This window comes from Peromyscus eremicus, chromosome 15, assembly GCF_949786415.1.
Source record: "Peromyscus eremicus chromosome 15, PerEre_H2_v1, whole genome shotgun sequence".
Taxonomy (NCBI): Eukaryota; Metazoa; Chordata; class Mammalia; order Rodentia; family Cricetidae; genus Peromyscus; species Peromyscus eremicus.
In genome coordinates, this window is record NC_081431.1 from 81,250,191 (window position 1) to 81,266,191 (window position 16,001).

Here is a 16,001-nt window from a genome sequence, read left to right on the forward strand (position 1 = left end):
GGGCTGTCCGGGACAAGTCCCAGGCTTTGTCCTTGAGCTGCCATGGAGGCTGGCTGGCCTAGCACATACTGACTGTGGGGGCTGGCTCAGTGGTCCAGGCTCTGTCCTTGAGCTACCATGAAGGCTTGCTGGCCTAGCACATACTGACTGTGGGGGCTGGCTCAGTGGTCTAGGCTCTGTCCTTGACTCATGGACATAACTCTAAGTTGATGAAGGATCCCAGACAGTAAACATCTGGCTGAACTTTGAGCAGTCAGAGTACGTGCAGAAAGGGAGCTACTGCAAGGACTATGTCTTTTGTTCATGGCCCTCACAGAGACTGCTTGCTCAAGTCTCAGGAAACTGAAATTGAGGCCAGATCTCTGAGAGAAGACTGAGCAGCCTGTTATGGCATATACTTGGTCCTTTCAGACAGCTCCTGAGAAATGATGGACAAGGTTGACTATTGATCTCCATACAGGTGCATATACATGTACATGTAAATGCACACACACACACACACACACACACACACACACACACACACACACGCACACAGTGACAGAGAGATTGAGCATTAAGGTGTAGCTGGTTTCAACAAGGAAGTCCAGTCAGTTTTATCTAATCTAAATCTAGATATTCAGTATCGTATTGAACTATTAATCAGTCTTCAAAGTTTTATATGCATAGCCATCCAACACATTTCTATAAATGAATGGTTGTTTTATGTGTGTATGAAGAAATTCTGGGTCTGCAAAGGGAACTAATATGAAGCATTCTTAATTAAAACTAAACTGGAGATCTTTTGAGCCTCAATGAATTCCTGGCTGCTTCATAATGTCACATGTAACTTCTGGTCTGTGAAACAGACAGGTAGACATTCCCAATATCTCATGACCTTAATGGTTTCACTCTTCCAAAGATGGAAACCATTGTTTTTTTTGGGGGGGGGGGCACTGAGGCAGATTGTCTTTTGGGGCAATACATTTCCTAGAAGAAGTATTAATGCTGTAGACAGACAACCATGTGGTGGAGCTCTGAGAGGGTTCAATTTCACATGGCAAACCAGGGTTCTCTTACAGGTTTCAGAGGAAGGAGGATGCAGTTGATGTGTATTCCACAGCACAGCCTGCAGCCAGACTTTCCCTGATTCCCAGGAGGCAGGAAGTGAGGGGTCCTGCACGGTAGGGAATGAACACAACTTGGAGGATGTGGCAGAAGTGTGCAAGATGAGCACATCTAGTAAAGACACTCATCACACCATCAGCCCTCCGATGTCCCAAATTCCAGCAGCTTCACCCTGGAAATGCCCTGAAGAAAGTGAGACTTAAATTTGAATGTGTAGTAAGGTCCTGAATCCTGGAACCTGGAGAGTCTTCTAAAGGGTTACACATTCACAGACAGGCTCTATGTATGGCACTTGCCTTTTTCTTCCCAGCTGCAGCATGTGGGCATGGCCTGATTAGCCCCAACCCCAAACTTCACAGAAACTGTTCATTGAAGGACACCACAGCCAAGCTGCCTGAGCCACAGGCACCTTCAAAATTACGGTATTTCACAAACAGACACACAGGTGAGCAGTGGCATCCATGGAGCCTGCTTGTGTCCACATCTCTCATACTCCACCACCTGATTTCTTCATTTAGTCACAAAGCCAGAACGGTAGAAACCCTGGGGACATTCCTTCCAGAAATGAGCTGATGTTGAAGAGACTTGTGAAGACGCGATTCCTGGAGAAGTGTAGTGAGGGGAGGATGGAGGAGTGAGAAGAAACACAGCTCCTTTGCATGGCAAGAGGAAGGTCTAGACCACGGAGGGCTCCACACTGTCAGTTACATAGTGAGACAGCCCGCGCTCCGCTGTGGAAGTCGTGTGGTTCCACTATGGGCTGAGATGTGCAGGAGGCTAACAGGCTTCTTTTCAGACAGAACAAGTCTTGGAACAGCTGTGCTGGCTAATTTTATGTCATTTTGATGCATGCTAGAGTCATCAGAGAGGAAGGAGCCTCAATTGAGAAAATGAGTCCATAAGATTGGGCTGTAGGCCAGCCTGTAGGACATTTGTTTAATTGGTGATTGATATGGGCAGGCCCAGCCATTGTCCGGTGGGGCTGCCCCTAGGCTGGTACTCCTGTGTTCTATAAGAAAGCAAGCTGAGCAAGTCATGAGGAGCAAGACAGTAAGCAGCACTCCCTCATGGTCTCTGCATCAGCTCCTGCCTCCAGGTTCCTGCCCTGAATGCTTTTGAAGATGGAGAGTTTTATGGAACTGTGAATGAAATAAACCCTTTCCTCCCCCAAGTTGTTTTTGGTCATGGTGTTTCATCACCACAATAGTAACCCTAGCTAAGACAACAGTGTATAGCTCTGGCAGTAAGCCAGTTCTCACAGTTGAGGACAATCTACGTGCTAGGGAATACCCAGAGGCAAAGAACATCCCAGCAGAAAAGCTCCCCACACTGTTGCTACTTCTTTTCCTCTTTGCTCAAGGATGCCTTTGACTCTGCCCACCGTCATGCATCCCTTAGTCACTCCCTGTGATGACAGCTGAGCTCTGATTTACTCACAGACGCAGGGCTCCATGAGGTGCCACAGGCTGCCTTTTCTACATTTCCTTCACCTTCACTGGTCTCCTCATATCATTTATAGATGAACTATTTACACTGAAGTCTTTGCCTCTTAGTTGATTGCCAGAAGACTTAAATGAACCCATACCCAAAAGCATTCTCCCAGCATTTTTCTGGTGGCAAACAGCCCTTGATTACAACTGGGTCTAGTTCGGACAAAGGTGTCCCTCCTTTCCATGAGTCTCCTATGATAAACCCCTTTGCTTCTCTCTGCAAAATGGTCTCAAACAGTCCCATCCCAGGGTTCCTTACACAATTTTTAACCTATAGATTTAGTTTTATTTTTGTATATATGTCTTTGTTCATGTCTGTGTGTGTGCATATGTGCCTCTTATCTGCAGAGGCCAGAAGCGGGCATGGGATGCCATGGAGATGGATTTACAGACAGTTGTGAGCTGCCTGATGTAGGTGTTAGGAACCCTGTAAGTCCTCCAAAAGAGCAATAAGCGGGCCATCTCTCCACCCTATTTTACAGGATTTGGGCCTTTTTAAAAACCACACTGAGTATTTGGGGAAGCTCCCAATTGGTTTCCCTATGGAGCTTTGTTAGTCCTTAAACTAGAAGTGTGGGACATGTGTGATTGTCAGCTGCAGCATCCCGTCATACTAGACCTGTCCAGAAGCACAAGAAGCATTTGTATCTTTCATCCAGCATTGTCCCAGCCTTAGGGGTCTTTGCTCAGCCTGGATCCTGTTTCATACGGATGCGAGTGTTCTAAAGAGAGGAGTGGATGCCCTTCTGAGTGTGAGGCATAATTTTAATACCTAGACATGTGAGCATAATTGAATCACTCTTAGACACATGCTTCCTTGTTAAATGTTCACAGAAGGGTCTCTCAGACGTGTAATGTATGCGTGTTTAAGTGTGTGTCAAAGGACAGGTGTGTTATTCAGACTCCACCCACCATTTTGTTTTGTTTTGTTTTTGGGGACAGGCCTTCTCAATGGCTTAAAACTTACCAAGCTGGCTTGCCAGTGATCCTCAGTGATCCTCCTGACTCCTCCTCTCCAGAGCTTGGATAGTAGCTGTGCACTGCATTTTAAATGATTGCGGGGGTATGAACTCAGGTGTCCATGTTTGCAAGGCAAGTGCTTTACCAAGTAAGCCATCTTCCCAGTCCCAAGGCCTCTGTTTCTGTTTATTACTGGGCTTTACTCATTAAGTGGATTTGTATATAAAACAATTTTGAGTCTTGGCTTACAGGGCTACCAAGGGTGTCATAACCGAGGCTGCAGCTCATCCTTCCTGTTAGCTCCTGGTTCATTCATGGGAATGTATTTGTTGTTTAGAGGGCTTCCATGTAATGTACAGGGAGGAACAGGTCTGGGGAATCTGTTCCTTATGAGATTTATTGTAGGGATTAAACAGTAGTCAAGGGCTGGTGGGATAGCTCAGTTGGTAGAGTGCTTATTGTGGAAGCATGAAGATTTGGGTTAGGAGCCTTGGTACCATGGTCAGGCAGGCATGCAGTTGTGTGTCTGCAATCCCAGCAACGGCAAGGGGGAGGAAAGCTATACTTGGCTGTCACTTGGCTAATGTAGCTGAATCAGTGAGCTCGTGTCTGAGTTTGCTTTCTGTTGCTATAATAAAACACTCTGATCAAAGTTACTCTGTTAAGTCACTTCCATCTTGCAGGGAAGTCAAGGCAGGCACTCAAGTAGGAACCTGGAGGCAGAAACCATAGCCCCTGCTGGCTTAACCACAGGCTTTTCTACCAAATCCAGGATCACCTGTCCAGGAAAGGACGTTGTCCACAGTGGACCTGGCCCTCCTACTCAATATATAATCAACTATGGGCTTATATGAGCAATTTCTCAATTGATTGTAAGTCTAGATGACTCTAGACTGTGTCAAGTTGATGCTAACTCAGACTAACCAGGTTCAGGGAGAGACCCTGTCTCAAAAATATGGAGAGTGTTACAGGAAGACACACAACACTGGCCTCTGACTTTCACACACATGTGCACCAGCATCCAAATGTGTATAGGCAGAGACATGAACATACAAATGCATACACAAAATAAAACCATAAAATAAAATAAGTCAATCTGTGTGCTTGAAACATATTAAGTGTGAAAATACTGTGTGCCCTAATGGATTATGTCAGCTGGTCTTGTACAGATGGAGTCTATTTTGGTATGTATGCTATTCAGTATCTCTGAAAAGAATCCATGCTGTGCTGTTTCCAATGTGTGGCATCCATCGATTCTCATTTCCATTTCTGAGGTTGAAATGGAAATAGGCAGAAAGAGAGAGTTCTGCTCTTCCCCACAAGTTGTCCTGGTTCGTACCCAGAGTCTATCGCAGCCTGTATTCAAGCTGTCTCACAGCACTGTGACATAGAAAGCTGAAGGAGAGATTTACAAGGGTGAGGAGACAGCTTCTTCGTCTTATTTAATGTTTGATTATAATTCTATAAACGAGTCTTTTACACTTGCTTAAGATTTTAGTCACTGTAAACCCGAGGAACAAACCTGAAGTCAAAAGAATTGAGTAAAAGTCTCTAGTGAAATCCTCTAGACCAGCTCTGAGCCCAGTTTATTATTCCCTGATACACATGAACAAAAATAGCATTCGTGGAGCTTGGGGGATATGTCTTAGTTAGGGTTTCTATTGCTGTGAAGAGACCCCATGACCATGGCAATTCTTATGAAGGAAAACATTTAATTGGGCCTGGTTTGCAGTTCCAGAGGTTTAGTCCATTATTATGGCAGGACATGACAGTGCACAGACAGACATGGAGCAGGAGAAGGTGCTGAGAGTTCTACATCTTGATCCACAGGCGGCAGAAGCAAACTGTGTCTCACTGAGCGTAGCTTGAACAAAGGAGACCTCAAAGCCCACCTCCACAGTGACACATGTCCTCTAACAAGGCCACACCTCCTAATAGCATTGCTCTCTATGGGGCCATTTTTTTCAAACCACTACAGGATAGTTCAGTGGGTAAATGGTACCTGCTGCCAAGCCTGAGGGCCTGAGTTCAATATCTGTGCTCTACATGATGGAAGGATGCACAAGCTGACCTCTGCCCTACAAATGGGCACTGTGGGATACACACACACACACCACATGAACACACACACACACCATATGAACACACATGCATACATGAACACATTAATACAGTAAATTATTTTTTCAAATGAAATACAATCATTGATTTCCGCAAAAATCCAGAGAGACACTGGAGAGGAGAGGGTGAAGTGTGATTTATGGCTCAGGTGGAAACAGAGATGATAAGCGAGATAAGAGTGACTGGTAGTGCTTGGGAGCAAAGAATTCTGGTGCTGGATACTGATTGTCTGAACTGGAATCCCCTCTTTTATCAATTGTGAGTCATGTGAGGTTGGATAGGCACCTGACTCTCCTAGTGCTGTGGCTGAGTACAGTTGGGAGAACCTCCTCTAACCTAACCTTGGAAGCAGATCTGAGTACTGAGCCAGGCCTCTATTTTTTGCACTAACATCTAGTTGCACCACATGCTCTGTAAAAAACAAAACCTGAAGTTAGCAGTCTAGGGGAGGGGCTCAGATATTGTTGAATTGGTAGTTCGCTAATATGCACGAAGTTCTGGTTAGATTCCCCAAACTACACCTGTGATGCCAGTACTCAGGAAGTGTAAGAAAGAGAATTGAGAGTTCAAGATCATCCTCAGCTACATAAGGAGTTTGAGGCCAGCCTGGGCTACATGGGACCTGTTCTAACATATGTGTGTGTGTGTACACACACACACACACACACACACACACACACACACACACACACAGAGTCAACAGTCTAGTATGCAGTGAGTGAGGCTTGTAGGTTGTTAGAAATGAAATCAGACATAGTCTTACAATCATCACCGATTTTATGTATGTAAAAATATGGCTGAGCTCTGAATATTGTACATATTTATGGTGAGATCATTTTCTTTTCATTTCTAACCTAAAAGATAGCTCATTAGGTAAAGGCACCTACTTTCCAGGCTAACAGCCTGAGATAAGCCCTAGAACCCACATGATGGAAGAAGAAAACCAAATCCCAAACACTCTTCCAGCCTTCTCCTGCATACCTTGGCACATGTGTGTTCAAAGATGGACAGACAGACACACACAGAGAGAAAATAAATAAAAAAAATAATAGATAAATACAGATTTTTAAGTTTTCTTGAAATTGAAATTTCTTTCAAATGCTTTGAAGTGTAAACTGCAGGATTGATGATAGTCTTCATATTCAGAAATCAGAGTCATCAGCTGTGATTATGACAACACTGCCTCAGTTGGCATTTTGACTTCAACTTCAATGTATTTGTGTTCAAATTCACTGAATTTTGACATAATTCAGAAAGAGGAATGGGTGGGCACATAGTTTGTCTTAGAAAGACTGTACATTTCTTGAGGTCACCCTCATAATTTTGCAAAATACATTTACTGTTTGGCTAATAAAGAAAATGTTTGCTGTGACAACCACAGAAACCCTGAGGGGCTATCCATTAGGTGCAATGTGTGTGTATGTGGGGGGGGGGGTCTTCAATACCAGGGAAAGAGGCCTAGGCAATTATTATCCAGGGAGTGGTCCTTCATGCTAAGTACTTGAGCTGTGACTGGAAGGTTCAGAATGTGCTTACCTTCATCTGATAATGAATGCTCACAGCCACTGTTCCATTCTGGTTCGCTTTCAGGAGGGTTAAGAAAGTGAGATGGGGTTTTCTCCCCCCTACTCCAATTAAAAGAAAAAAATATTATTTTCTCCAGACATGTTTGAAGAAATCATCTTATATTAAATACTCTGTAGTTTTAGCTTTACCTTTGATTTATTTAATTGATTGGGTTTTTTTTTTTTTTTTTTTTTTTTTACAAAGGTACATACTTACTACTACATTTTCTTTTTTTTATGTGAATGTGTGGCATGCTTGAATGTGTGTTTGTGTGTCTGCATGTGTGTGGGAAGATACATGTTCATATATACAGGCATGCAAATTGAGGACCAAGGCTCTGCAACCTGGGTATCTTGTTCTGTTGCTCTCCACCTTTTATATGGATGAAATATCTCTCACCTAAAACAGGTGCTCACTGACCCTGCTAGTCTAGCATGCCTGTTTGCTTGGGGAGCCCCCTGCCTCTGCTTCCCTTGCACTGAGATTACAATTAAGCCAGCACACCTGCCCAGGATTTACATGAGTACTCGTATCCAAACTCCTGTCTTGCACTGCGCGCACATTACCTGTTGAGCCATCACCACAGACCTGTTTTCTTCCATTTTAATATAATATCTTACATGTCAATATTTATAAAAAGGAAAAGGTCTAAAGCATGATCAAGAAGTTCAGTTGGGGTCTGTTGGCAATGAAAAGAAAATTATGAAGGCTTGAAGATTTTCACTGCAAACTAGTAAACATCACTCAAACTCAAAACATCACAAAAAAATGTAATAATCCTACATTATTCTGCCCACTCTTAAATTTCTGTGTGTATTATTTTACACTTTTATCTTTTCCCATGTATAATTTATAATAAGTTTATTCAATAGATATACTAAAAGGAAATGCTACACGCAAAAACACAAGCATACAAATCAATCTTTAACTACTCAGAAACTATGGTTTCAGCAGTATCTAGACCTTGTTCACAGTATCTGTCATGGGAAAGCGAGAGCAAGTGGCAGAGGGGAGCTGGAAATCCATTTACAGCTTTTTCGTTGAGAAATTGGTCTTGTGGTTACAGCTATAATTATATGGAAAGCTAAAGAATGCAGTTACCCCATGTCCCCCCAACGTGTAGCCCTCTCACTACAGAAAGGGGGAGTTGTCAGTGTACCATACTACCCATCTTGTTGATGTCATACCCAACACTCAGAACACATTTCAAAGTAGATGGCAATCACATGCCTTTCTCCTTCCCTGCTTTAATCTTATTATTAATACTAAGAAGAAATAAAATTATAATATAAAATAAAAATTCTTAATAATAATAAATAAAAAGAAGCTTATCAAAGAAGAATATTAAAGAGTATCTGATGCTGAAGACAGTCCTCGCATGCAACATATGTCCTAAGATCAGGAGGGCTTCTGCCTGACTTCCCCCAGCTCCCAGATCTACATAGTCACATATAGTGAGGGGCTGTGCAGTAGGGACCAGGACACAGAAAGTCACTGAGCTGCCAAGCCATGATGTGAGTGAACGCTCTTGCACTTGGTGGGAGATAAAAAAGAGTATCACAGGAACAAGTGTGTAAATTGAAGGAAAAGGTGAATCTATTACTTGTTCCCCTAAGCTTAGTAGCCCTCTCAGCTCCTGTTCTGAGCAAAATGGTTGATTTTCACCACATACCTGTCCATCTTATAAGACACTCGTTAGTGCCCCTCACCCCAGGTTCCAGAGGACTTAAGAATTCAGCAGTCAATAATGGTTCATATTGATTTATTTTTTCCTACATGAGATGGAGATAAAAGCTTAAGCCAGGAGTCTTCCAATTCCATGAGAATGAATATTTATATCTACGAAGTTCAAATTTTGTGACTCGTCTAGGAGCCAAGCAGCTGTTGAAAAGTCCGTGTGTGTCTTGGTGTAGCAGCTACATATGAAGTGTGCAGTGTTTCCTCGTGTCCTGAGATTGTGCACACACCATTCCCTCCTCTGTTCCCTCTGATAAGTGAGAGAACAGTGACTGTTAGTGCTTCCCACCCTGTCCAGGCATGGTAGCTGGCCTCAGCTTTCAGCTTTCCTGTCTGTGGACTGAAAGGCCTTTCTGAACACCTCCTAAGTCAGCCTGTCCCCTGTACCACTATTGTAACCTCTGTCTTTCTCTCGTGGAGGTTCCTCGCAAGCTTTCATCGGATTTTCCTTTCCCTTTCACCCAGCATTCTCCGCATGAAGAATAAAGGTTAAATGAACAAATGATGCCCATGAAAGGACCAGTTAATGTCTTCCTTCACCTTTGTACCCATAATGAGTTACGCGGAATCCCCTGGTGGATTCTTAATACACATTCGGACAGAGAAAAGAAAGAAGTGAAAGAGAAGGGGATGGAAAGAGACACTGTACACACCTTACTTGCAGTGAACCTGGAGCCCTGAGTTACAGGATCAAAATTTGGTTCTGAATGTCCTGGGGGACTGAGTTCAGAGCCAGGGAACAACGGTGCCTTAGTAGAACCTAGTTCCATTGATCTTTGACATACGAAATGGTGACTTTCTAAGGCATTATTACCAGTCTCTCTTTCATCCTATTCCAGGAACTGGTGGTTGGTCCCCAGCAGACTCCAGTGCCCAACAGTGGCTCCAGATGGACCTGGGCAGCAGAGTGGAGATTACGGCAGTGGCCACGCAGGGAAGATACGGGAGCTCTGACTGGGTGACAAGCTATCGCCTGATGTTCAGCGACACAGGCCACAACTGGCAGCAGTACAAGCAAGAAGACAGCATCTGGGTAGGAAATACTTTGTCTTCCAGTGAATAGCGATGAGATGTGCTAATGCCAGCCAGCCAGTGTTTCTGGCATCTTGCTGTCCCCAGACTGGGGGGCTTAATCACTGTCCTGCTACTGTTCAGAAATAAGGACATCACATAAAGACCTTGGTTCCAGTGTAACTCTCTCCCCAGGAAAATCAGTGTCAACTGGAGAGAGTTCAGTGTGTTCCTCCCCTTCTTACATCTTGATATTTTTCCGACAGACTCTGTTATGTCATCTATAAAAATAGAGAAACACACCGACAAAATCTGTCAGTAAGACTGTGTCGTTGGCTATCGTATTTTCTTTCCTTCGTGGTGCTGTGGTAAAATTCTACCAATGACAGCAAGGGAAGTGAGAAAGGGCTTATTTCAGCTTAGGGTTCAAGGTTACTACCCATCATGGCAGGGAAGTCATGGCAGCAGGAGCGTGAGGGGCCTGGTCATGTGGCATCAACAGTCAAAAGGAACAATCAATGTTATGCTAGTGCTCAGCTCACTTTCTCCATTGTTATACAGTCCAGGATCCTAGCCAGGGGATGCTGCCACCCACTGTGGGAAGATATTCCCATGTAAATTAGTACCATCACGAGAGTTTCCTACAGACATGCTCACAGGCTCGTCTCTCAACTGACACTAGATGCTGTCAAATTGACAATTAGCACTCACTATCGTATTGGTTGAGGACATATGTCTACTTATTTGTTTAAATATGTATCAGACATTTTACATAACTTGCCTAAATAACTGAACAATGTCACTTGTCCAAGATCACTAAGCGTGGGATTTGGCCTGAGGAATCTGTGCTCTTGTCTGACTGTGTTGAACAGCCATCATTCAAGGTTGTAAAAACATTCAAATATAGAAAACACAGCAAAGTTTAGACTTACCCTGGCACTGTGAGCCGTGATCAGTTTGGGAGTAATGCACCTGCTCTGAGTTATAAACAGCTTTCTACCCTGCTGCAGCCCCGACACATGCTCTTTGACACGTGCCCCTCGTGTAAGCCAACGGTGGTCAGGAAACTGTAAAGAAAAGAAAGCAGGGACAGGAGTGAGCACAGGGTTGCTCTACCTGGAGCTGTCTCCAGAGGACAGAGTTGGGGGCTTAGGAAGATGGCTCAGCAGGCATAGTGCTCGCCATCACAGGGTGGGGATGGAGTCCCGATCCCCAGAACCCACAGAAAAGCCAGGTAGATGTGATAGCATCCTTAGAGTCTCCCAAAACATGCTGGCTAGCCAGACTCACCAGAAAGACAATAGACACTGCCTAAGCAGATAAAAAGTGACAGAGAAAGCTATCTGAAGTTAACCTCGGGCCTCTGCACACAGGTGTATACATGTGTAAACATACATGCACGCATAAACATGTATGTAGATATCAAAAAAAAGGAAAGTTCATGCTTTGAGCAAAATAACATAAACAAATACTGCTTTTGGTTTAGGAGAAAAACATCACTGATTTTTTTCTAAAAGAACATAAATGGGAAGACGTGGTGTTGGCTCACACACTCTTTCCCCCACAGAACCTCTTCGTCTGCAGCTTTGACTTCAGTTACTCCATCTTTCAGTGTTTGCCCGACCTTGCTGAGAAGAATGTGTTTTAGCTGCCCTGATGCTTGCTTTCTATCCACCATCTGGGTCTCTAATTGAGACGAGGGGTAAACTAAGCATTCTGACTAGTTACTAAATGGAGTACTGAATATCGTTGTTATCTTTACTTGGGTCACTTATGATATCGGTTACAGTAGTCTCACAGAGCATGGCTTTTCATTTTGAAAAGACTCTTTGGAGGCTCTTCTATTTTGTTTCTCAATATTGAGGTCCACATCCATTTTTACAGATTTGTGCTTGGTTTGCTGTTCAGTTTGGAGTGACAAATCAGCAGTCCTTCTGCCTGGGGAACCATTGGAAACTTTTATGTTGACTTTAGAGGGGAAAATAGATGTGGGATTATTTATTTTCTCTAGGGTTTTCAATCAGAACTGGTTGTTTTCAGATGGAGTTGCAGTTTTGAGTCATTTTGTTTCCATCTTTAAAAAAAGATCCAAGTTTCATTTTCTTCAGATCTTAGCGGCCTTCTCTCAGCCTCCCTGGGCCTCAGGGCGCATTTCAAGGCTGGCATCTCTGTGTTTGGGAACAGCTGGCAAAGGGCTCTTAACCTTGCTAGGGGTATTGGTTCACTTGAGTTTCAAGTGTTTTTAATTTCTTTCAAGGCAGGCGTCTCTCTCTCTTCTGCTTCCATGGAGAATTAAGTCTTGACACACTGGACTAAATTAGGGTGTTTAATAAAAGTACTCTGGAATCACCATGGTTCTTAGAGCTGCAGTGTGGAGGGACAAGATTGTTGCCACCATATTCCATCATCCTCATCAGCCCGACACTATCCAGGCACCATTAGCACCACTAGACAAAATTAAGTTTTATTTCTTTTTCTTTTTTTTAAGTTGTTTTGCTTTGTTTTTGTTTGTTTGTTGTTTTTGTTTTGTTTTGTTTTTTGAGATAGGATTTCTTTGTGTAACCTTTCCTGGAACTCACTCTGGAGCCCAGGTTGACCTCGAACTCACAGAGATCTGCCTGGCTCTGCCTCCCGAGTGCTGGGGTTAAAGGCGTGTGCCACCACCGCCCGGCTTTAAGTTTTATTTCTAAATATACTTGACTGCAAGATTATGGTCTGTTTCTCCTTTCTTACTTTTTTTTTTAATTTTCACAGTTTTTTCCCTTTTCTCACTTGAAATGTGAACCTTGTCAGACTTACTCTGGAAGAACAATATTAAACCCCACTGTTTAATTCACACACTGCTAAATATAAAAAAAGTAAGAAATCATCAACTATACCTAACTCTACCTGAGTGTTGCAAATAGTGTCTAAACTCTGAAATGGTCTAAGAAAGTCTGTCAAACTGGTGTTTTACAAACATTTCACAAAATAGGTGATGTCTCCTTTATAGCTAATATTGGATCGTGCATCAAAACATGCTATGGTTAAACAGATCGCCTTGGGTAGGAAAGTGGCATAGTGAGTGGAATGTTTGTGGCACAGCTGTGAGGACCTGAGTTCCATTCCCCAATTATATATAAGAGAGAGAGTGGACATGGTGGCACACAATTCTAACCTAGTTCTGGGGTGTCAGAGATAAGTGATCTCTTGGGCTTACTGGCCAGCCAGTCTACCCAAATTGATGAGTTCCAGGGTTAGTTAAAAAACCTGACTCAAAAAATAAGGTGTAGGGAGACTAAGGAAGATATGTGATACTGACCTCTCAACATACAAGCATAAATCACACATGTACACATACAATAGATTATCTTAGTTTTTCCTTCTGAATTTTTTAAAATTTACTTCAGGGATAAGGTTATATATAGATTCAGGGAATGAAATGAAAAAAAAAGAGGTTTTTGTTTTTGTTTTTGTTTTTTAACACAACCCTCTGAATAGCCCATTTAACTTTCGATACAACCCCCATATGAAAGCCCATTGATATGAAGTATCACCTTCAAGGATGCTGCCTGAGAGCATCTTTTAAGGATTTCTTTCTTTTTGTATGTGTATAGCATGTATAAATATGTGTGTATGCCTACTGACATGAATGTGGACTCACATGTGTGTTGAAATTTTGTTTACATTCCTGTGTGTACATGTGTACTATTATGTATAGAGTTTCATGTATGGTGTTGAGAACATCTTCATTGATCATTCTCTCATACACTTAGGCAGGGTCCCTCACTGAACTCAGAGCTCACCTTTAAACCTTGACTAACTAGCCAGCTTGCTCTAAGGAGCTCCTGTCTCCACCTCTTCAGCACTGGGATCACAGACAGAAGGCCACACCCACTCAGTTTTTAAGTAAATTCCTGAGATTCATACTCTGGTTTTCGTGCTTGTACAGGAAGCAGGGTCCATGCTGAGTCATCTCTTCAACACCCTGATTTTTTGTTGTTGTTTTGCTGGGGGGGGGGGGGGTGGAACTCATGGCCTGAGGCATACCTGAGGAGATAAATTCCCTCCTAACAGTTATAGCCTCAGGCTCATTTAGTTGTTTGCAGAGGTGTGTGTTTGGTGTGCTTCAGTTTGTAATATTTTTTAAAGTAGGTATACCAAACAACACAGACAGCACACAGTGTGGAACATCAATTTACTAGCACCCAAGAGATTTCTTTTACTTCAAGTTCACTTCAGGATAAGAACCTTTAAAAGACACCTTTGCAATAGACAGGAGAAAATCTCCCTGCACTAAAAATCCAATTTGTAGAGTTTCTGATCTGGCACTGAGTGGAACATTCATGAATGAGGCCACTGAGCAGCCACTTAGCAATGCCTCCTGATTTATTAACAAGCTGTGCTCCTGGCCACTAAATGATCAGGCATGAAGGTGTCTCAGGGACAGACTTTCAACAATTTTTTGAATCCTAGTGGATCTGAAGACTCTCTGGTTTGTGGTGTAGACATATCAGAGGAATGCAGAGATTAAAATTCTAACTCTGAGCAGCAGCCTGAGCCAGTGTGATTTTACTCTGTGTGTTGGTGGGGTGTATGTATAAGCTAAATGACAAGCTGCAGAAGTCTGTTCTCTTCCACTCTGTATATTCCAGGGATAGACCCCAGGTCATCAGACTAGGGGAAAGAACCTTTACCTGCTGAGACTTCTCCCAAGCTCAGCATTTAGGTCTTTACTGGGGCGCCGGTAAATAAAGCACTTGACTTTGCAGCTTGCTTTCACACATGCATCAAAAGTTATAAAACCTGTTTCTGAGATCCAACCCATGTCCCTCCTACTTGGGGACTTCCAAGTCACCTGGAATGTTTGATGACACCGGCACTGCCATCTCTTCTTTGTTGTATTCACAAAGAAAACACAAAACAAGAAACAGAGTCGCCGGGCGGTGGTGGCGCACGCCTTTAATCCCAGCACTCGGGAGGCAGAGCCAGGCGGATCTCTGTGAGTTCGAGGCCAGCCTGGACTACCAAGTGAGTTCCAGGAAAGGCGCAAAGCTACACAGAGAAACCCTGTCTCGAAAAACCAAAAAAAAAAAAAAAAAAAAAAAAAAGAAACAGAGTCAGCTGGTGTGAATCCTGGTATTTAAAATTCCCCTCCTCCCAATCATTTGTTTTCCCTTTCAAATCCACTTCCCACATTACCAATGGCCTGTACTCTCTGTGATAATTTGCTTCATTTGTCTTTTGCAAATACACTCCAAGAAGCAACTTTCAGATGCAAACTTCACCTAGAAACATTTGCTGCTGGCAGCTTTTTCTGTTTGGATCATATTTCAATTCATCCTATTTAGCTGTCCTATCTACTCACATCTTCCTGAACTCCATCCAGTCTGTCCTCTATGAAGGGACACCCTGCAGGTGATGCAGGTCAGTTTTTCCGAGATGGTAGAGCTTTCACCATCCTTTATGTGATAATATGGAGGCTCTCTACTGAAGTATGTGGAGACCATGGACAAGGTCCCTGAGGAAAAACAGAAACTTGAAGATGCATGTCTGTAAAGGAAAAAAAAAAAAAAAAAAAAAAAAAAGGAAGATTGCAAGGCAGTACCTATTAGCTGATGATCTTAACTCAGAAGACAACTTCCCATAGTTCAAAGTAACTTCCTTGGGGTATCTGACCCCAGAACAACATGCACTTCTATGCAGCAAATGTTCTTCAGCCAGAACTCCATGCAACTGGGCATTCTGCTAAGATTATGAGCATGTCATTTTACCCTTTTCTTTAATTATTTATTTTATTTCGTGTACATTGGTGTTTTGCCTGCATGTATGTCTGTATGAGGGTGTTAGGTCCCCTGAAACTAGAGTTATGGACAGTTGTAAGCTGCCTTGTGGATGCTGAGAATTGAACCCAGATCCTCTGGAAGAGCAGTCAGTGCTCTTAACCACTAAGGCATCTATCCAACTCTCCATCTTACTTTCTACTGAAGCCTAATTGGTTGCTTCAATTTACAGAAGAAATGGGAATTT

At 43.0% G+C, this 16,001-nt stretch overlaps 1 protein-coding gene across 3 annotated transcripts in view; it reads left to right on the forward strand.

The window, feature by feature from the left end:
• LOC131925151 (contactin-associated protein like 5-1-like) overlaps positions 1-16,001 on the forward strand; it is an 898,625-nt gene that overhangs the window by 201,330 nt on the left and 681,294 nt on the right. For all 3 annotated transcript variants that reach the window (XM_059280428.1, XM_059280429.1, XM_059280430.1), the window contains exon 3: positions 9,821-10,014. In XM_059280428.1, the coding sequence (XP_059136411.1) occupies positions 9,821-10,014 (194 nt within the window). The remainder of the gene's footprint in view (positions 1-9,820; positions 10,015-16,001) is intronic.